We start from the raw sequence: 22,101 nt of genomic DNA on the forward strand, positions 1-22,101 counted from the left end.
TTAAGCGGGGTTCCTCAAGGATCAGTGTTAGGGCCTGTTTTGTTCATTGTCTTTATGAACGATATTCACAAAAATATTTCTGGGAACATGAACTGTTTTGCTGATGATGTCAAAGTTATGGGGACTGTAGAAAATGAAGAACAAGCAAATCAGCTGCAAGAGGATCTAGATCATATTACGGAGCGGGCTGATAAATGGGGTATGACTGTTAATGTTGGGAAATGTCAAGTGCTACATTTAGGGCATGGAAATAAGTGTACAAGTTATTATTTGCAAGGTTCAGTCATTAGTCAGGCAGACAAAATTACTGATCTGGGGGTCCTAATAAGTCAGGATTTAAAGTTTAGCCAACAGTGCAGCATTGCTAGCAACAAAGCCAATAAGATGCTTGGGTCTTATCTTAAGAAAGACATTAATGTATTGGAAAGGGTTCAAAGGCGGGCTACAAGGCTAATAAGTGGACTTTCCCACTTAGATTATGATTCCAGGCTTAGAAGGCTAAAAATGTACAGTCTTGAGCAAAGAAGAGACCGAGGGGACATGATTCAGCAGTTTAAATTTATTAAAACGAAAGATGTTACGGGGCTAAAGTTTAGCACTGAAAACAGGACAAGGGGTCATTGTTTTAAGCTATTTAAATCTCAGGCTAACATGGATATTAGGAAAAATTATTATTTTAGCAGGGTAGTGGAACCTTGGAACAGCTTACCGGAAGAGGTGGTAATGAGCAAAGGAGTAGACAGTTTTAAGAGGGCCATTGATCTTCACTGGGGATTGTAAATTGACTAGGACCAGTCTAGCTGGGCCCAGAGCCTGTTGCTGGTCGTCACTTTTGTATTTGTATTTATAAATTTCCCTGATTTACGTTACCAATGATGATGGTTTCCTTTCTTTGCTCTACTTGAAATCCATTGTATGTTTGTATAAAATGCAGTATTTTAAATGTTTTAAGTTGTGTAAAGTTGTTGAACTAAAGATATATTTTAAAAAGACGCTACTTTTTGAATAAAATGGTTTAAAAAAAACATATCAAGTCAATTTTTTTTTGAAAAAAAAAACCCCCTACAAAACAGTATAGTAATTTTTTCTACATGGAAAGATTATAGAAAATTAAAAAAAAAAAAAAAAACTTTACTTCCAGAAACCACTTAGCATAAGAATTTTAAGAAAATATTTAAATCACTCTTAAAAATATAAGTGTATTTATCATAGAACTAAAAAGTAATTAAAGTTATTTTGAACTAAATTTTCAAACAGTATAATAATGGTTGCAAGAATAACAAGTAATAGTGAAAGAATAGAAGTAATGTAGTTATTCTTACATAACTAATTGACACATTTATGCAAAACAGATGAAACCATTTGACAACCATTCATAGGGAGCTTTTCTCTAATCAAGAACATAGGTTTTAATGAATGAATACAGCATTTTAACAATAAAAAAATAAAGATATTTACTTAAGTACACAAGTTAACTCTATTTCAAATGATTTCAGTATGTAATGAAAATAAATCTTAGATTGCTTTTGTAACAAACAACTTTAAAATGCAAGGGAAAAAAAAAACAGAAAAAGAAAGCAATTTATTAATTTCAAAATATATAAAAGAATACAATTTGGTTATAAAATAAAAGAATCATTTAAGTCTGAAGAAAAGAAAACCTTTATAATCTGTGGCAACAAAAAATAGTATAAAGGCAAAAAACAAAGTTTTTTTTAATTGAAAGTTCAATTTTAGCAATTAAATTAAAAACGTGAAGAAGTAATAACTTTTAAGCTTCAGGGTGGAGACAGGAACTGTGAAAAAAAGTTGCCTGACTTTTCCCTGATTAAGTTCACCAAATTTCCCTGATTTACGTTACCAATGATAATGGTTTTCTTTCTTTGCTCTACTTGAAATCCATTGTATATCTGTATAAAATCCAGTATTTTTAACGTTTTAAGCTGTGTAAAGTTGTTGAACTAAAGATATATTTTCAAAAGATGTTACTTTTTTTAATAAAATGGTTAAAAAAATATATCAAGTCAATCTTTGGGGGGGGGGGGGACTACAAAACAGTACATTAAATTTTTCTACAATGGAAAAATTATAGAAAATTAAAAAAAAATAAAAATACTTCACTTCCAGAAACCACTTAGCATGAGAATTTTAAGAAACTATTAAAATTACTCTTAAAAACATATGTGTATTTAAGATAGAACTAAAAAGTAATTAAAGTCATTTTGAACTAAGTTTTCAAGTATAATAATTGTTGCAAGAATAACAAGTAATAGTGAAAGAATAGAATATTTATGCAAAACAGATGAAACCATTTGACATCCATTCATAGGGAGCTTTTCTCTAATCAAGAACATAGGTTTTAATGAATGAATACAGCATTTTACGATAAATAAAAAAAATTACTTAAGTACACAAGTTAACTCTATTTAAAATCATTTCAGTATGTAATGAAAAAAAAAACTTAGATTGCTTTTGTAACAAAAAACTATGAAATGCAAGAAAAAAAAAGCAATTAGTTAATTTCAAAACATATAAAAGAATAAAACTTGGTTATAAAATTAAAGAATCAATTAAGTCTGAAGAAAAGAAAACCTTTATAATCTGCGGTGCCAACAAATAGTATAACGGCAAAAAACAAAGTTTTTTTATTGAAAGTTCAGTTTTAGCAATTAAATTGAAAATGCAAAGAAATGATAACTTTCAAGCTTTTATAGTATTAATTCAAAAACCATAGATTTCTTCTTGAGATCGTGATTACAGTACGCTAATCACTTCAAGACAACGAAATAAAGGCAAAGAAGCTAAGGCATTAATGAAGGCTTCCTTTTTGCCTGTATGGTTGTTTATTTTACGTAGCATTGAAAGCGTAAAAGGAAATTTCAAGCTAGGTAAAATAAACAACCTAACAGACACAGAAGCAATCTTAGGAAGTTCATCCTTTGGTTAATAAGTAAGATTCAATACTTTGACGTTGAGGAAAAAAGATGCACAAATATGCGGCAGTGTATAATCACACCTCATTAATTTTACTTTTTTTTTTTAACAGATCATTGGCAGAAAATGCGTAGGGAATCAGAGTACTTAATTTTGTAAAGCAAAAAAAAAAAATTTTTCTTCATAAAATAAATTTTCCCTGATTTTTTGTTATTTTTTCAAAATTCCCTGATATTTCCCTGACTTTTCCCTGATTAATAAAGTTCCCTGACTTTTCCCTGATTTCCCTGATCTGTCGCCACCCTGAGCTTTTATCAGTATTAATTCAAAAACCAAAGATTTCTTCTTGAAATCGTGATTACAGTTTGCTAATTCAAGACAATGGAATAAAGGCAAAGGAGCTAGGCATTAATGAGGGCTTCCTCTTTGCCTGTATGGTTGTTTATTTTACGTAGCATTGAAAGCATGAAAGGAAATTTCAAGCTAGGTAAAATGAACAACTTAACAGACACAGAAGCAACCTTAGGAAGTTCATCCTGCGGTTAATAAGTAAGATTCAATACTTTAACGTTGAGGAAAAAAGATGCACAAATATGCGGCAGTGTATAATCGCAACTCATTAATTTTACTTTTTTTTTTCTTTTTTAAACAGATAATTAGCGGAAAATGCATAGGGAATTAGAGTACTTAAATTTGTAAAGCAAATAAAAAAATAGTTTTCTTCATAAAATTTATTTTCCCTGATTTTTTGTTATTTTTTCGAAATTCCCTGATATTTCCCTGATCTCCCTGATCTGTCGCCACCCTGTGTTACAAATACGAAAGCATTTATTAAAATAAAGAAAAATTGCGGGATTTTCCAAGAATACTAAAAGATCAAAACAAATAAAAGTGGGAGTCTCCGATTAATTGGAAGAGTTGGAAACTCAGATAACCTATCTTTTAATATTTATATTTAAAACTATATAGTTGAGACTATTTTGTTACCTAGCATCCTTGAAACGGCCAGAGGTGTATTCATGAACATAAGAGGCATAAGCTAAATCACCATGGGCTAAGGCTACATGAAGATTTTTGCCACCAAAAAAACTCGCATGCAAATCTAAGGCAGTCTAGAAAATTGGAAAAAAAAAAAACACATAAATAGTTGAATTTTGATCAAATTTAAAGCAACTATAAGAACAACTTCAAATAGGAACTTACTTGGTATACCCGAACAGAATGACTTATGGAATCAATGTTTAAAAGATAAAAACCATAATCACTGAGAGTGTTAGCCATTAGTAAACCTCGATTTCCATATGTTCTCCTGAAATTGAAATATGCAACTTTCATAAGACTTGTTAAATTCTACAAAACACATGAGCTGTCCCCCTCCCTTTTTTTCTCCTTCAATGTAGAAATTCAGCAGAATTAAGAAGAAAAAATCATACAAAACCACCAGCAAGTTTATAATTTTTAGCACTTTTTAGTAATTTTAAGACAAGTATTGCAATGGAGAAAAAAAAAGTTCAGGTGAACTTATTTGCTTTCTTTAATTTTATCTCTGCTCAAAAAGTAAATGTATTAGCATGCAAAAGTATGGGCAGGATTGAAATTGCTCATTCTGAGCAAGTTTTGCAAGGGGAGCCTGTGACATACTAGGCTAAGACTAAGGCTCCGTGTGATCACAAGATACTTCCATAATTGACAAGTACTAAGGTTCTTTGTGATGTCAAGACACTAATAACACTAATAGACCAAGAGCTGAGCCCCCAAAACGCGATTTATCTCTTTTATGGCTTGTGGCCGGTTAAAATAATAAAAAAATGCAATTAAAAATTTTGACTCGAATCCCCCCCCCCCCCCCACTAATTTTGGGTCACACAGCTGCGTGGGTGGATGAAAGGTCAAAAAAAAAAAAAGAAAAATATTAAAGTGATGAGTTAAATGGCTAAAAATTATATAATATTAAATTAATAAGAAAAAACACGTAGCGAATTTCTCCCCCAGCTATGTTGGGACGAATGTGGTGGCCCCCAGGGGTAAAGTATCGCTTATAAAACTTTTAAAAAAATGATCACTTTTGTGGGGGGGAATTTTACAGGGTATTAGTTTCATTATTTTGATTGCCAAAAAAAAATTTTTTTGTTCCTCTTTATTTGGTCCACGTCAAGTATTATTGGAACTTACCCATGACTGTTTAAATTGCAACCCCCCCCCCCCCCCAAAGTTTGAACGTTTATTCGATAAAAAAAAACTCGTAGCAATCACCCTCCACACCTATGGAGGGGGTTGCTACATGATGCGCGGTTTTACAATGTGGTGCCCCCCCCCAGGGGTGAATTATCGATTGATTAAATTAAAAATAAATGATTACTTTCGTGGAGGGAATTTTACAAAGCATACATTTAATTGTTTTAATTGCAAAACAAAATTTCTACTCCCCAGCAATAATGAGTCGACTAGTTGCATTGCCAGGCATTGCACGGTCCACCTCAAAAATGTACGTGCATTCGGCGTTCCAAGCATTTTATACAATTATATATATTTTCCCGTTTTCATTACATTTCTTATTGCTGCTCCACTCCTATTAGTCAAAGCGCAATGTTATATGAGCCGCTCAGAAGCCAATGCGGTTAAGTCCATTTTTGGATATTTTCTGATTTTTGGAAATTTTGATAAAATAAATGTTAATCTTCATAGTTATTAAAGGATTTACTCGTTGGTTATTTTTTTCTAGGTTAGACAGCCCTTTTTTTAATAGCTTCTGAACATGTTGTATAATAATTTCAGAAGCCATTGTGAATAAGTCCACCTTTTATTAATATTTTTTTACATAAACTTTGAAATAAAAATTAAATTATTCTTCTTTCGATAACCGTTGGCAACACTGAAAAACAAGAAATTCATTATACAAGAAGTCATAATCCCAGTGGCAGATACTTGAATTCAGATTTTTCTATTGCAAAAATGTATAACCTGTATGTCGAACAATGTAATGTAGAGCAAATTGTACCAGTAAAGGAAAAGTTTTATTACCATATATTTTCGACAAAATTTAACTTACATTTTAAGCAACCTTCAAAAGATACTTGTGCAACATCCGAATATTTTGTAATAAAAAAGCAATCTACAATAGATGAAGAAAAAAATGCAGCTGAAGTTGAACATGACGAACACTTGCGAGATGCAGAAATTGCCCGCAATAGTATGGCTAATGATCGACTAAGAGCTTCAGACGCAATATGCATGTTCAGTTTTGATTTCGAAAAAGCATTACCATTTCCGAAACTATCAACATCAGTGGCTTATTACAAGAGAAACTTATTTGTATACAATCTTCGTTGCCATGATTTAAAGACTAACGAGGGCTACATGTATGTTTGGCCTATAACCCAAGCATCGCGGGGTTCATAAGAAGTGTCATCGTGTTTATCTAAACACATTAAATTGTACGCAAAGGATTTTCAAAAAATCATAATGTATTCAGATTTATGTTCAGGACAGAATCGAAATATAAAAACTGTGTTAAGTTTAATGAAATTGGTTCAGAGTGAAGATATAAAGGCTGAATCAATTGAGCTTAAATTTTTATTAAGTGGGCACAGTTATTTGCCCAATGATGCTGATTTTGCAGTTATAGAAGCTTATGCAAAAAAATTCTGTATATTTATAACCCTAGTGACTGGTATCATAATACAAAATAGTAAAAGGAAGAACCCTTTCAGAGTTGTCGAAAAGAATCCATGAGAATTTCTTTTCACAAGACCATTGGAAGAAGCTGTTACCAACAGAAAAAAAAATCAACAAGTGGATTAACAGTCAATTGGCTTAATATGATATGCATAAAATTGGAACCCAAGCAGCATTAAGTTCAAACATAATTTTGACGAGGATGATACCTTTCATGTAATTGATTTTAAATAAATAAATAAAAAAAAGGTAGGCCAGTGAATTTAAAAAATGTAACTCAACCTATATTCAGAATAATTTCAAAAGAAACAAAAAAAGACATCATATGTTCAGTAAAGTATATACCTCCAATTAAACACTACTTTTACAGGACATTAAGGACAACACATGGAGATCAAGATTTACATTTAAATAACTTGTAAGAAGATGGTTTTTGTTATGATGAATAAACATAAAACTTATGACAATAAATGTTATTTTATTATTTTTACATAAATTTCTTATATTTTTCATCTGCCAAAAGGTATAAGTCCTAAAATTTTTAAGATGCTGTCATTATTTCAATAAGTACTTACGTTTTTATTTACACATCGTGTACATATCTTGTTTTTTTGCAGAGTTTACATTTCGAAAAAAGATTTTATACACTTTTCTAATTAAATTAATAAACCAAGAATTTTAATAACTAATGTATCAAAAAACATTAATTTTCTCAATTTTTGTGTTTTGGACTTAACCGCATTGGCTTCTGAGCGGCTCATATAGCCTATAGCCTTCTCAATAAATGGACTATTCAACACAAAATGAATTTTTCAGTTCGAACCCGTCGTCCCTGTAGACCAAGAGCTGAGCCCCCAACACACGGTTTATCTGTTTTATGGCGGGTGGCCGGTTAAAATAATAAAAAAATGTAATTAAAAATTTTGGCTCTAATCCCCCCCTCCCCTCCGCCCACTATTTTTGGGTCACACGCTGCATGGGTGGATGAAAGGTCAAAATAAAAGAAAAATATTAACATGATAAGTGAAATGGCTAAACATTATATAATAACATTAAATTAATAAAAAAAACACGTAACAAATCCCCTCTCCAGCTATGTTGGGGCCGAATGTGGGAGCTCCCCCCCCCCCAGAAGTGAATATCGATTGTTAAAATTTAAAAAAAAAAAGATCACTTTCGTGGGGTTGGGGATGGGGAACTTTACAGGGTATTTGTTTCATTATTTTGATTTCCAAAAAATCTCTCTCCCCCCCCCCCCCCAGTAACTATGGGTCAATTTGTCAAAAAAAAAGTTTTTTGTTTCTCTTTATTTGGTCCGAGTCGAGTACTATTCGAACTTTCGCATGACCTCTTAAATTGTAAAAAACAATTGCAATTATTTATTCGGTAAAAAAAACACGTAGAAAATCCCCCCCCCCAGCTATGTTAGGGCGAACTTGTTGCCCCCCCAGGAGTGAATTATCGATTGATTAAATAAAAAAAAAGATTACTTTCGTAGAGAGGGGAGATTTTCTCAGAGTTTACATTTGATTGTAGCAGGAAAAAAAATCCCCCCCGCCAAAAAAAATGTTTTTAATTTAAATTAGAAATTTTTAAATATTTTTCAAAATGAAAGGAAGCAATTCAGCGTCCGTACACCTGATTCTACCATTGTGTGCTCAGCATGAAAAAAAGGAAGGGGAAAGTATACGCCTATGATGATTTCTTCTTGCTGTTTCGAGGGCAGTTTCGTCAGTGATCAACTGTAGCCAACACAGTGAAGTCGTTATAACTGTTGGTTTTTCTTTTCGGAGCACGCTGTACCGCATTCTTAAACTGAAAACTTGAAAAATCCTTTTTTCAAAAATATATTTTGATGTTTTTATATATGAGTGTTTTAAAGGGTAATTTTAAGTGTAGCCAGCCACCGGATAAAAGATGATGTTTTGACAGAAAGTTTATTTAAAGGATTAAAAGTTTCAAAGATTTGAAAACACTGAAAACTGAAATTCCGTGATTTAGATTTTTCCGAGTTCTTAACAGAAGCAGATTTATATCATCGAGATTGCAGGAACATTTTTATCAAACTAGATAGACACTATCACAACCAATATGCCGAAGGTAAATAAATCTATATGAATTTCCAAATTATTATTTTAAATATTCATTTAATGCATTGGATTAACGCATTAACATTTACAAGTAAAAAAATCGTTATTGCAATTTTAACATAAAATCACTTTTATTTGTGAAATAAACTCATAATTACTGGGGTAGGGGGAGATTTTTTTTCTTTTTTGCAATTAAAACAATCAAATGTACACTCTGTAAAATTCCCTGACGACAGTTATTTGTTTTTTATTTAATCAATCGTTAGTTCACCCCTGAGGGGCACCACATTGTAAAACTGCGCACCGCCTAGCAACCCCCCCCCCCCAAATAGATGGGGGGGGGGGAATTTGCTACGAGTTTTTTTAACGAATAAACATTCAAACTTTGTTTTTTGCAATTTAAGCGGTCAGGCTAAAGTGCGAATAGTACTCGACTCGGACCAAATAAAGAGGAACAAAAAAAAAATTTTTTTTTTGACAAATTGATCCATAGTTACTGGAGGGGGAGGGGGGATTTTTTTTTTTTTTTTTTTGCAATTAAAACAATTAAATGTATGCTCTGTAAAATTTCCTCCACGAAAGTGATCATTTATTTTTAATTTAATCAATCGATAATTTACCCCAAGGGGGGGGGGGGCACCACGTTGTAAAACCGCGCACCTCGTCGCAACCCCTTCCATAGGTTTGGAGGGGGGATTGCTACGAGTTTTTTTTATTGAATAAACGTTCAAACTTGGGGTTTTTTTTTGCAATTTAAACAGTCATACGTAAGTTCGAATAATACTCGACGTGGACCAAATAAAGAGGAACAAAAGAAATATTTTTTTGACAAATTGACCCATAGTTACTGGGGGGGAATTTTTTTTGGCAATCCAAATAATGAAACTAATACCCTGTAAAATTCCCCCCCCCATGAAAGTGATAATTTTTTTTTAAGTTTTATAATCGATACTTTAACCCCTGGGGGTCACCACGTTCGCCCCAACATAGCTGGGGGAGAAATTGGCTACGTGTTTTTTCTTATTAATTTAATGTTATTATATAATTTTTAGCCATTTAACTCATCACTTTAATATTTTTCTTTTTTTTTGACCTTTCATCCACCCACGCAGCCGTGTGACCCAAAATTAGTGGGGGGATTCCAGCCAAAGTTTTTAATTGCATTTTTTTATTATTTTAACCGGCCACAAGCCATAAAAGAGATAAATCACGTTTTGGGGGCTCAGCTCTTGGTCTATAGAGATGGTTTCACAATATTTTTATGCAACTTAGTCTGAGCAAGCAAGGGCATCCATATGGAGGGCGGGGGGGGGGGGGGGGGGGGGGGGGGGCAAGGGGGCTCAAGCCCCCCCCCCTTTTAAAATTAGAACTTCCTTGCTTTTAGTACTTTTTTTTGGCAAAAATGTAAAAACGTTTCTTGTCCAGCAATTAATGAATAAGTTATTAAAAATGTCAAATTTTAATAACTCTAATATGTACTGAAATCGGTTTCTATGAGGAAAATATCTGAGCCCCCCCCCCCCTTAAAATTTTGCATATGAGTGCCCTTGTGAGCAAGTACTTGATTCAATAACAAGTATGACAACAGATACTACTGATAGAAGCTGTTGTACTTTATAATGACTTCAAATTGACTTCAAAGTAGAGAACATTATCGTAGTGAATTATGCCAAAGTCGTGACTAGTTACAGAACTAAACTTGCACATATTAGTTTTGCTTTTACCAAGAAGGAAATTGAATGCAGCTGTAAAAGCAATTAAAATCCCTTCCAGTGACCTCAGAAGGGAGCAAATTTATAGATGAAAAATTGAGACAAGCTATTTTGAAGTTGATCCCAAAGTAATGGTTTCATTCCACACTTTTGCTACCCTCAGGCCAAAGGATGAAAAACATTTAGTATGTCATATTTAAACCTAAAACTTTCTACAATGTAGTTTCAGGTGTATCTAAAACTGCATCTGAAAAGTACACTTCTAAACAATTTGTCGAAGCTCAAGTTAGGAGTTAAAAGGCAACATTAGTAGTTGTCGCTGGTCAGATGGCGACTAAATGGGAAGAAATGGCGAGTGAAAAATTTGCTGTCAATCACAATTTCAAAAAAGCAATTTAATACCTCAAAGTGCACACAAAGTATGAAGTACAATTTTTTGAACCTAATTTATTTCAAAAAAAAAAAAAAAACATTATTGGAGATAATAAATTTTACAAAATTAAATATATATAGCATTGTACACTTTCAGTACAAAAATGGGCTGCTATTTCACAAAAATGGGTAATAATGGAATTGTTACTACTGGCCACTGGCAACAAAAGAACCTTGCTTGTTTTGCCCTCTATGGGGAACACAAGTGTACTTCAACAACCTTGGCAACAACATTACGTATCTACATATTATACAAATACTAATACAGCTCTGAGAAAATATTTTACAAACCCAAAATTTATCACAATTTTACAACTATTCACTTGTCCCAAGAAATTTATTTAAAGCAATACAATTTCTTTTCATTTTTACGCACTGAGGCAATTTCTTTTTTTTTTTTTTTGAACATGACATAAAGTCAAAGTAGGTCTTTAACAAGAATTCCAGCAGTTGGCATTGCAAATCAGAGGCAAGAAGTTGGGAAAACCTTTTTTCTTCTATTGTAATTTCATCTTCCCCTGCTATTGCTTTTATTTGATATAAAATAATGAATTAGTTTAAAATGGTCAGTGGACCTTACAATTTGAATTTTTGGATGTTTGTGCCTCTTTTATTTAGAGCAAAGCAAAAATGAAATGCATGTTAGTATTGATAAAATGAAATAAAATATCCTTCAAACACTATCTAAGCAAACTTAAACTTAAGATTACTTCAAAGTGATTGCTTAAATCATTTCGTTATCTTTAGAAGGCACATGGAAATCTTACCTCATATGAATTAAAATAATTCTGAAAGTAAATTAAGTGAAAATTAAATTATTAAAATCATAAACTAAAGCCATTTTTAATAAATCATTCACTAATGACTATGTTGAAATGTTTTTATATTTATGCTCGAAATTTAAATAAAAAAACTAGTAGTGCTATCCAGAGGGGGTCTTGAGCCTCCCCTTGGGTGCCCTTATGGGCACCCATGGCATTACAGTAGAAATTTAAGCAATATATGTAGTACAGTGAAACCTGTGTAAGTTGACCACTTGCGGGGAACTACTTTAGTGGTCAACTTAAACAGGTGGTCAACTTACAAAGGTTGATTTATATGATAAGGGCTAATTCCGTGCCTGAAAATAGCGGTCAACTTAAACAGGTGGTAAACTTCACAGGTTTTACTGTATAATTAATTTTATTTACAGGAGATATGCATTATCTCAGAGGCGTTTGGATGAGTGGACGTTCGGATTACAAAGGTTAGAGTTAAAGAGGTTCTACTCTAATATAGTATTTTAATTTTATGCACTTTTTATCTGGTAGCATACAATATACATTCAATTTATGCAGCTCAAAACTTTGCTTTCAATCAGACCTAGATAATATAGATGAACAGGTGAACGCTGTTCGCAGAAAATTTTCAAAGATTTCAGACAATTTTACAATGTTTTAACACATTTCTGTATTACTACTTTTTTTGGTGAGCGACAAATGTTGGTCGCAAATTTTGAAGTTCCATCAATTAATAATATTGAAAAAGGAGCAAATAACATACTGATATCATTGTAGTTCTCTATTTTCTTTCACCTTGATATTTTTGCTATTGGCCATGATATAAGACTAGGGAGAAGTACAGCGGTTTTTGCAGAAAACTTTAAAGAAACTATTTGAGTTCACAGACAGTTTTGAATTTTATCTAGGTTTGCTTTCAATATAGCTCACTATGGAAATATACATATCATATACAGTACCTAGTTTTTAATGCTTTTTGATTTTATGAACTCACACTTTACTTTTTTCACGGTCTCAAAGTTTATAAAAAAATTTTGAAAAAAAAATAGAACCGACTTCAAAATTGCTCTAAAAAGTGAAAAATAATTTTATTCTTTAAACACCTTCGATAATACTTTTAAACATAATTTTTGAAGTTGGCGCAAAAACGATCGATAAAATCATTCACAGCCATAACTCAACTACAAGTATAAATTTAACCAGGTCCAGTTTCTTCACTACCACATGCATTACGCATTGATGACAGCATATTTGAGTAACGATATAAATGTTTCGTTCCTAACTTTGGATGATTTTTTGATAAAAATATGAACGAAGCATGGTTACAATGGATTTTACTTTTTGTTTTTGCGCCAACTTCAAAAATTATGTTTAAAAGTATTATCGAAGGTGTTTAAAGAATAAAATTATTTTTCACTTTTTAGAGCAATTTTGAAGTCGGTTCTATTTTTTTTTCAAAATTTTTTTATTTCATTCTTTTTAGTGTAAATGTAGATATTTCAGTAAAAGTAAGAAGTTACCTAGTAAGAAGTGCGGCTCTATATCACTGTATTGCTTTAGAAAAGCCTTTATTCAAAATTATCATTACAATTACTATTAATGTTACAGTTATATGGCACCAAACTTTTATAACAATGAGTTTCATTTTGTCGCGTAGATGAAGATAGCGAAGACAATGTGAAAGCCAAATGAAGCGAATACTCATTAGTCTCGACTCGAGATCTTTATTCAGAACCACGAATGAACGTTACATCTCCTTATATACAACTTGAAAAAGTGCTGGAACTTTCCAGACTTGAAAAGATACAGAAATTAATAGAACATTCGAGAAAATACGGGAAACAGTAGAAACGAAATTTTAGTAAAATTCACTTTGTCCTAGTCGGGATTTGAACCCGGGTTGCTCGTGTGGGAGACGAGAATTCTACCACTGAGCCACCGTTATCCACGGATGAAAAGAGCGAACTTCGCTACAATATGATTTTAATCATTTAATAGGGAAATTTACTGTTTTTTGCCCATAACTTTTTATCTAAAGAGCAAATATGGTCAAACAAAGTAATGGGACCTAAGTTGAGCCATCCTCTATCCATTAAAAAAAGAATCATCAAAATCGGTTCACTAGGTGAGACGCTATGAGTGGACAAACAAAAAAAAAAAAACATACATACGGTATGAACTGATAACCGCCTCCTTTTTGAAGTCGGTTAAAAATGGAGCATCAACTGTGTTTCCACCTTTTTACTTTACATTATTAATTTGATTAAGGAAACTGGATTGGACAATGAATGAACAAAATTACATTGATTACTATTAAGTAGTACAAAAATTGATTCACTGATTATAAAGAAACTACTAAAACGAAAAAAACAACTATTACCTAACTAATAACATTGCTTGTTTTATTAATACCCCAGCTTTCTTAAACTGTCGCTTCAACACACAAGCCTGCAATTCAAACAGAACATGAGTCAAGTAAACAATACAATTACAATAAGGAATAATAAAAAAAATTCATCACATAGGTCTAACATTAACAGAAGAAAGCTTGCATTGAAAATACAGCAAATCATGAGCATTCGGATCAACCCTAGTTATATGGTTGACACAGAGCTGTTTTAAAAGTATATAATTAAAACTAAGTTTTGAAAAACAAAATCTATGCTTGGGATTAGTTATTCCTTTTTCTCTTCATCTTCTGTTAAAAATAATTATGTAGACACTAACATTTTTGTAAGTAATTAACAATTTAATTTGTGCTATCCCTTGTAACAAAATACCAATAAGTACATGATGACATAATGAATACAGTACCTGCCACTAATAAAATCGCTGGTTTATAAAATTAGCCGCTTTTTAAAATCTTATCTGTAAAAACAGAAGCATTGCACTATCAAAACCTGTTAAAACCATCCTTTAATAAAATCCCTGTCGCCGTTTTATAAAGTCATTTTTGGACATCATACTTTTTTAAAAAATGATAAAGAAGCACCAAGAAGTGAAGGAATTCATCTCAGAAGATGAGAAAATCTTGATGCCAAATTTCCCCTCTTCAATAGATGTTAGAAAAACGCTTGATGTTACATGATGTACATTAGAGTAAAGAGGAAAATATAATGCTGAAAGTTACAAAGCATTTTTCTCACTTTCAAACGATTTTGAATCTTTACACTCCAATTCTGTTGAAATATTGGCATATTGTTAAATATTGGTGTGAACCATATGAAAAACAAAAATATGTTAACTCATGTTTAAAACATCAACTGTATTTTGAAACACTTAAAACAAAAATAAATGAAGTATATGGTTTCGTTTTTAGAGTATTTAAACTTCAAAACCTTTTATTTTTTAGACGAGTGTAGGCATGCTGGTTTACAAAATCAGTCGCTTTATAAACTCAAATGTCCTCAGAATGAATTCGATTTTAATAAGCCACAGGCACTGTACAGGCTTATATTCAAAAACTGAGAAAATGACTCAGAATCAAAATCAAATTATTTAAGTTTCAATAAATTGATTTATATACACCATTTAGCAAATAAGACAAGTGAAAAAATTAAATTTACAGCTATGTTTGAAATAATGTGATACAATTTACACACAAGAGGAAAAAGGAAAATATACTTACTTTGGAAGCTTGTCGTAAAACATTAATTATTTCCTGAAAAGAAATTATTTTTCTAATTAATGGTTAAATAACTAAAATCACCTTTAAAAGTCAACAAGGTGAAGAATTTTATTTTTCTGTATCATAAAGGGAATATTCTGTTAATTTAAAAAACTCAATTATTTCAATTAAGCCAGAAGTTTTGATACATGGGAACTAATGACACATTTCTCACTTAACACAGTTGAACTCTTTTAATAGAACTACATTTAATAGGAAATCACAGTTTAAATGAACATTTTAATTGCTGAGTTTTGTTTGCTATTTAATTCGCTCAAAAATTTAAAGTCTTGGTTAAGAGATACTGTAACTTTCTCTTCCAGAAATTTCTTTTAGAATTATATTCATCATTTTGTGAAGTTGTAGAAGGCCCACTGTGTTTAGAGAAGAAAATGTTAAATCTTTTGTATATAAACTAAAGCTCATACACTTGCTAATCAGAAGACATTTCAATTTGCTTGGAGATGCGAATGTCTATCTTTCGATGTGGATTACAATGTGTCCGTAACTGCTGATTGTTATCTTGTTTTTTTTAATGTTTTCCAAAGACATCAAATTTTTAGAAATAAGGTAAATGTTTCTCAATGGAGTAATAATTAGATTACAAGGTAAGTTATAATAATAATTAGATTACAGTAATAATTAGAAGTCCTAAGTGCATATTAGCAATAATAAATATAAGTAATCAATTTTTAAAAGTATTTCTCCATTCACTCAAAGCATCACTTATTTACAGTTATAAATAACAGCTACTGCGAGCAAATTTGTGGAGCTTTGAAATTCATATTAACTGAGTTCAAATGTATAATAATAGAACACTTTTGGCAAATCAACAAATAACTTTATTCTACTTCCAGTGATAATAGTAAAGAATTCTCTTAAAACTGCCACTGATTTTCAACTAAAAGAACAAATAAATAGGTAGTATGGATCAAGTTTTCCATCAAAAGCTGATGTCCCTCAACATCACAATATGAATAACATGCACTGCAGCAAACTGATGCAGTATGTGGTTCAAATCTTATTGATATACATTGTCACAAACTTTTTAAATGGATCAGAATCAAAAAGATTTAAAACTGTTCCACTTTAGGTACTGAAATATTTTAATACTTTCATTTCATAAAACACATAATTACAGAAATTCATTCTTTTCAGAAATAAATGGATATTTTTCCATTTTGGCATCTCTAAAAATGGAATGAAAGTAACAGCTTAAATGGACTATCTCTTGGCATTAAATCACCAAGTTGATGACAAATTTGGCCTTGAAGAAGAGATGCCTGATGCAGAATCATTTTGGCAATATTCATTTAGCCTCAAATTAGCCACTGACAAGGGGCACCTCCAAACTTAAATTTTGAATAGGGACTAATTCTAATTTTTCCGAATGAAACTGAATTTTACCAAAAGATAAAAAAGGAGACTGCAGAAGAACCTATATCTTTTGAGAAGAGGGGTTAGGCATCATTGAAAAGAAATGCAATGCTGTCCTCAATTTTGTCAAATTGTCAAACAAATTAGCTGAATAAGAAAATTTTTTGCGATGTCACAGTGGCTTCCTGGAACCTCCCATGAACCCTCTCAATGAGTTTGAGTATATATCTCTAAGTTAGAGACAAAAAATTACTAATGTTATTTTCCCATCTATTAATGTTTTATAGGAGTTTTTTCACCGGGAACTTCTCTAGTTCAGATAATGTGTACATTTTTTCATTTCATGGTTTGCGGCTCCCAAGGGTTTGAAGAGGGACAGGCAGATATTGTCTCTGACAGAGTTTTTAGCAGAGTAACAATTGCAACATTAATCCTAGGATTGTACTAAGATTAGAAATTGGTGATTTCCTGTACATTTAAAGCAATAGAATTCAGAGTGAAATAATATTTTTTGGAAGGGAAAGTGCTTCACGAAAAAAACAAAAAGTATGTTGAAAAGCAAAAAAAAAATCCTCCAAGTATAATGCAATATAATAATGGTACTTACTACAGGATCTAACGAAGAATTCAAAGCTTTTAAAGCTTGCAAACTCCAATTATGAGCCTAAAATACAACATTTAATAAAATTAATGGCCATAAGTAATGCAGAGAATCTAAATGAAAACAAGCTTATTTTTTACTCACTTCATCAAAGTTACTCTGCCCAAAAAAGAAGGCAGAAAATTCCCCATAAATGCTTGCCAAATTCACTGGTACATTTAGTCTCTGAATTTCCTTAATGCCTCGTAGAGCTTCGTGAAAAGTTTCCTTGCCACTTTTAAAATCACAATATAGTGTCGTAACTCGAAGCAATCTAAAATACACATGAAAATTTCATTGCACAAAACCTTTGCTTTTAATATCTAATTTATATTAATAAAATAATATCAAATATACTGCCGTGGGAAGGTAAAGCACAGTATCTGCAATTTTTTTCTTTTTTTGTCATCTATCGTACCGTAGCTTTACTGTACAAGCTTGCTCATTTGGTATCTGTTGAAAATAAAGCAGGAAAAAACGTTAAATTACAAAAAATTTCTTTACTGTTGGTATTAAATACAAAACGTGTTTCTTTAAATATCTCGATAACTCATTTTTGCAGATACCTGCCCACAGCAGTATGACACTATTGTTGGGGCAAACCTAACCTGGCAGCATTGTGAAGGCTATGTAGATCCTAATCTCAGCATTGCGATGCTGCCAGGTTGGGTTTTCCATGACTATAGGGACTAATAAGTTAAATATTATAGAAATCACAAATGTGCTTGAAACATTTGTACCATAGAACCATAAATAACTATGAGTCAAGAGATAAAAACATAGATGAAAACACAAAAAGATAGTTAAGTAAGATAAAAATTATACAGTGAAATCCCGCTATAATGAATAAGAATACAACGAAATTTCTATTTCAATGAAGTGAATTTTTAGTCCCAATTTAATTGCTATTACATTGACTGGATTCCATTACAACAAACAAAAGTTATGGCCCTTTAAAATTCGTTTTAACGAGATTTCACTGTATATATAAACCATGAAACAAAACATAAGTTAGAAAGACAGTATCTCTCTCAACTTTTTATACATACAAAATGTAAATCATTTACAGACAATCATTAACTTAAACTTAAGTTTTTACAAAATGAAGAAATAAGTTTTGCAACAAAGTAACAGCAATAACCAATTTAGACACAGCCAAAATGGCACATTGACTGCAGACGTGTTTTGAAGTTTCAAGGAACCCCTTTCGCAATGCAAAGAAGTATAAGCTTTTGGATGAAAAGTCATCAGATATCTGCAATCAACTTGCTAATTTGTGCCGCATCTACGCTGGTTACTACGGTTACTTAAAGTTTTTGAAGTAAATTGAAACAAAAAAGTTATATTATACTTTTGAATTTTAGAAAAAAAAAATAAGAAGAATTTTATAAGAATACAAACCTAACATAACATTCTAAAGTGATCGTCCAGCAATCATCTTGTTTACATAACTCCAAACAGGAAGAAAAAACTACCCTACTTTCCGAAAACCATCCAGCATCCATTAAAAAACCACCTGCAACAAAAAAAAAAAATCAAATGAGGGGGCATAATCATTTCCAACAAAGAAAAAATATTTACGTTTGTACAGCTTATAATATAATTTGCATTTGTATCGCTAAGTCATGACTAATATGATATTCTAAAATCCAAAGGTATCAGAAGGTAAACCTTATATTACCACTCAAATAAAAATGCTTTGTTAAAGCAGAGAAACGCTTTAGATTTACAGTGGTATATGTAACATATTGAAGCTAATCAGGTAAAGTTATTACGAAGTTTGTCATTCTGTGTTATGATGTATGTTCAAAAAAATGTGATTTGTAAAAAATAAACAAGCTAATACAGTGAAACCTGTGTAAGTTGACCACTTGCAGTGCACTACTTTAGAGGTCAACTTACAAGGGTGGTCAACTTCACAGGTTTTACTATAACAGCTTTTCAGATAGCTGAAAGGTTAATTTTACTGAATTTGTTCATTCATGATTGTTTGAAATAGGTTCAATTCATGGGCACCCATATGCAAAATTGTAAGGGGGGGCTCAGATATTTTAACCATGGGTTTAGCATGATATTTTCCCCATGAAAACCAATTTCAGGACAAATTAGAGTCATTAAAATTGGACATTTTTAATTACTTATTCATTAATGGCTGGGGAAGAAATATTTTTACATTTTTGCAAAGAAAAAAATACTAAAAACAAGAAAGTTCTAATATCTGAGGGGGGCTCGAGCCCCCCCCCCCTTGCCCCCCTACATGGGCGCCCTTGGTTCAATTTCATCATGCATGGACTCCTCAGGTTCTTATCGAAAAAAATGTGTGCTACCGAATCAGCATCCATGGTTCGCTTCTCAAATGTGAAAAAAAAATCCATTTCTTAAGGTGTCGAGAAGAAATGGGAGGTCAACAACAATGTTGAATGGAGAAAGATCATGGGGTAAAATAGAAGAACCAGATCAAAGCACTTTCAAAACTGAAATTCATCAAAAAAAAAAAAAAAAAAATGGTGCTATTCGTCAGCTTTTACTGAATAATAAAAAGATCAGTAACGCTAAAATGTGCCATATAAAATGGGAGAATTGAATTGTTCATGAAAAAATCAAAGGCCAGAACTGATCAATAGAAAAGGTGTAGTGTTCTACCAAGATAATGAGAAATTTCACACAAGCTTGTTAAATCACTAAAGCTTTCACAGCTTGGATGGGATACACTACTACACCCACCATATACTCCAGATTTGGCACCTTCTGATTTTTACTCTCTCAGTCTTTACAAAAAAGTTGTAAACAGTAAAATCTTTACATTAAATGTATCAGTTTTTAGCCAGCAAAGAACAAACATTTCATGAGTGGAATGATACTTCCATATTTTCCTGTATATTTTTTGTGGCGGCGTATAATCCGCAGGACTTAAAATCAACCTGAAGAAAAAAACAACCTTTGTATAATCCGCGGCTGCGTTTAATAATGATGCAATGCAAAAAATGAAGTTTTGACTTAACATACAATTTTAAGAACTAAATTTAAAACGTAAAGAAGTAATAAATTTTGAGGTATATTCAATATTAAAAAACAAAAAAATCTAAAAAATAAAGATTTCTTCACAAAATTCTCATTATAGTATGCTAATTACTTGAAGACAAAGAGTCAAAAAAGGAACAAACAGTCTAATCTTGTGCAGAAGACTTCGTCGTTTACTGTATGTTGTTTATTTTACATAGCCTGAACCATGTAAGAACATTCAAGCTGTGTAAAATAACCAACATACTGGCAGGGCTTACGATCTCTAATGGCGAATCCTGCCGGAAATATTAAGGTTCAATACGTTGGTGTTGAGAAAAAAAATGCACAGGTAATCTGTGGCAGCATATAATCCACACCTCATTAATTGTACACTTTTATAACAGATAATCCGTGGATTATATACAGCAAAAAATGTGGTGCAACACGAAAGATAGCAAAAAATACTGAACAAGAATGGGCAACATGCAATTCGATAAAATATTTATTAACTGAAAAAAAAAGGATTTTATTTTCATTACAAAAGCAAAATTAATTTCTAAACAACCTAATAAAATCACAGACAGATTAAATGTAGTTAAAAATAAATCAATAAAACTATAAAAAATATTTCGTTGAGGACAAACATACCTAATTGTAAACCAAATTTAATATTATCCTTTCTGGAAGAAGGCTGATTTTGAGCTGTAGCACAATGTTCTCTATAAGCTTGAGCAAGTTCAGCAGCCGTCCTGCGACGATAATCCATTAATGCTTGGAAACAGTTGTGTAGTAAACCCCTAGTAAAGTACAATATCATTGATTATTCTACATGAAAAAGAGTGGAAATTTTTATAAATTAGACAATATGTGCAAATAAAATCCATAATATACACGTATGTTCCCTATCATAAGGCGCAGCGAAGGGGTTGGGGGGTGTTTTCACCCCCAAAACCAGGGGGTGTAAAAAAAGAGCAGGGATGTAGTTTTGGCCAGACGAAACTCAGTTTGGCCATGCCCACTGGCCAAAACCTATTAAAACCGGTCAAAACTGGATTTAACCACCATAGAGCTGGCCAAAACTGTATTATATAAAAGCAGACTAATATGTGTATACATACAGCTTGCATGCATAATATTGCACATTTTAATGCATGATTAAAAGAAATAGGATGCGTTTTTATCATAATTGAAATAATTTTTAATACTGATTTATTGATTAAATACAACTTTTCTTTAACAATAAAAATTATTCACAACAAAGATAAAGGGACACTCATGTAGTAGGAATACTAAACAGCCTACAGTATAAGCTAATAGCTATTCTTCACAAAACTTGTAACATGTATTCAGTGTATTAAAAAATAAGTAATTTACTTTGGTTAAATTTGAAATTCATTTTGTGTGCATAAAACTTTGAAACAAGAATTTATTGCGCTATTTACACAGTTTGAAACTTATGATCTGATTAACCATTTGGAACAGTCATTTATTACTTGCATAGGGTGTAAAATGAACTGTTTGCTGAAATAATGATTAGTGACTAGCTATAGGATTCATGTTTCATATTTCTTTTACTTACTTACTCATTTATTTTTATTTTAAATTTTATTATTTCCTATATCCACCTCTAGTGGCCAAAACTGGGAAAACTAATTTTATCCAAGCTGGTTTTAACCGGTTTTATCCGTGGTTAAAACCACCACTGGCCGAAACTCTGACAACCCTACCCCAGAACTATTTTTTCATTTTATATTCATGCTATTTTTTGTATCAACCTACTTCCTACCTTTTC

At 31.8% G+C, this 22,101-nt stretch overlaps 1 protein-coding gene across 2 annotated transcripts in view; it reads right to left on the reverse strand.

Moving 5' to 3' along the window:
• The window catches only part of LOC129217623 (amyloid protein-binding protein 2-like), a 38,895-nt gene that overhangs the window by 9,267 nt on the left and 7,527 nt on the right, over positions 1–22,101 (reverse strand). For both annotated transcript variants that reach the window (XM_054851952.1, XM_054851951.1), the window contains exons 3-10: positions 20,958–21,106; positions 18,708–18,822; positions 17,412–17,580; positions 17,274–17,330; positions 15,251–15,283; positions 14,003–14,070; positions 4,138–4,243; positions 3,922–4,046 (exon numbers count right to left, since the gene is read on the reverse strand). In XM_054851952.1, coding sequence (XP_054707927.1) covers positions 3,922–4,046; positions 4,138–4,243; positions 14,003–14,070; positions 15,251–15,283; positions 17,274–17,330; positions 17,412–17,580; positions 18,708–18,822; positions 20,958–21,106 — 822 coding nt within the window. The remainder of the gene's footprint in view (positions 1–3,921; positions 4,047–4,137; positions 4,244–14,002; positions 14,071–15,250; positions 15,284–17,273; positions 17,331–17,411; positions 17,581–18,707; positions 18,823–20,957; positions 21,107–22,101) is intronic.

The sequence above is a fragment of the Uloborus diversus genome, chromosome 2 (assembly GCF_026930045.1).
Source record: "Uloborus diversus isolate 005 chromosome 2, Udiv.v.3.1, whole genome shotgun sequence".
NCBI classification, from domain to species: Eukaryota; Metazoa; Arthropoda; class Arachnida; order Araneae; family Uloboridae; genus Uloborus; species Uloborus diversus.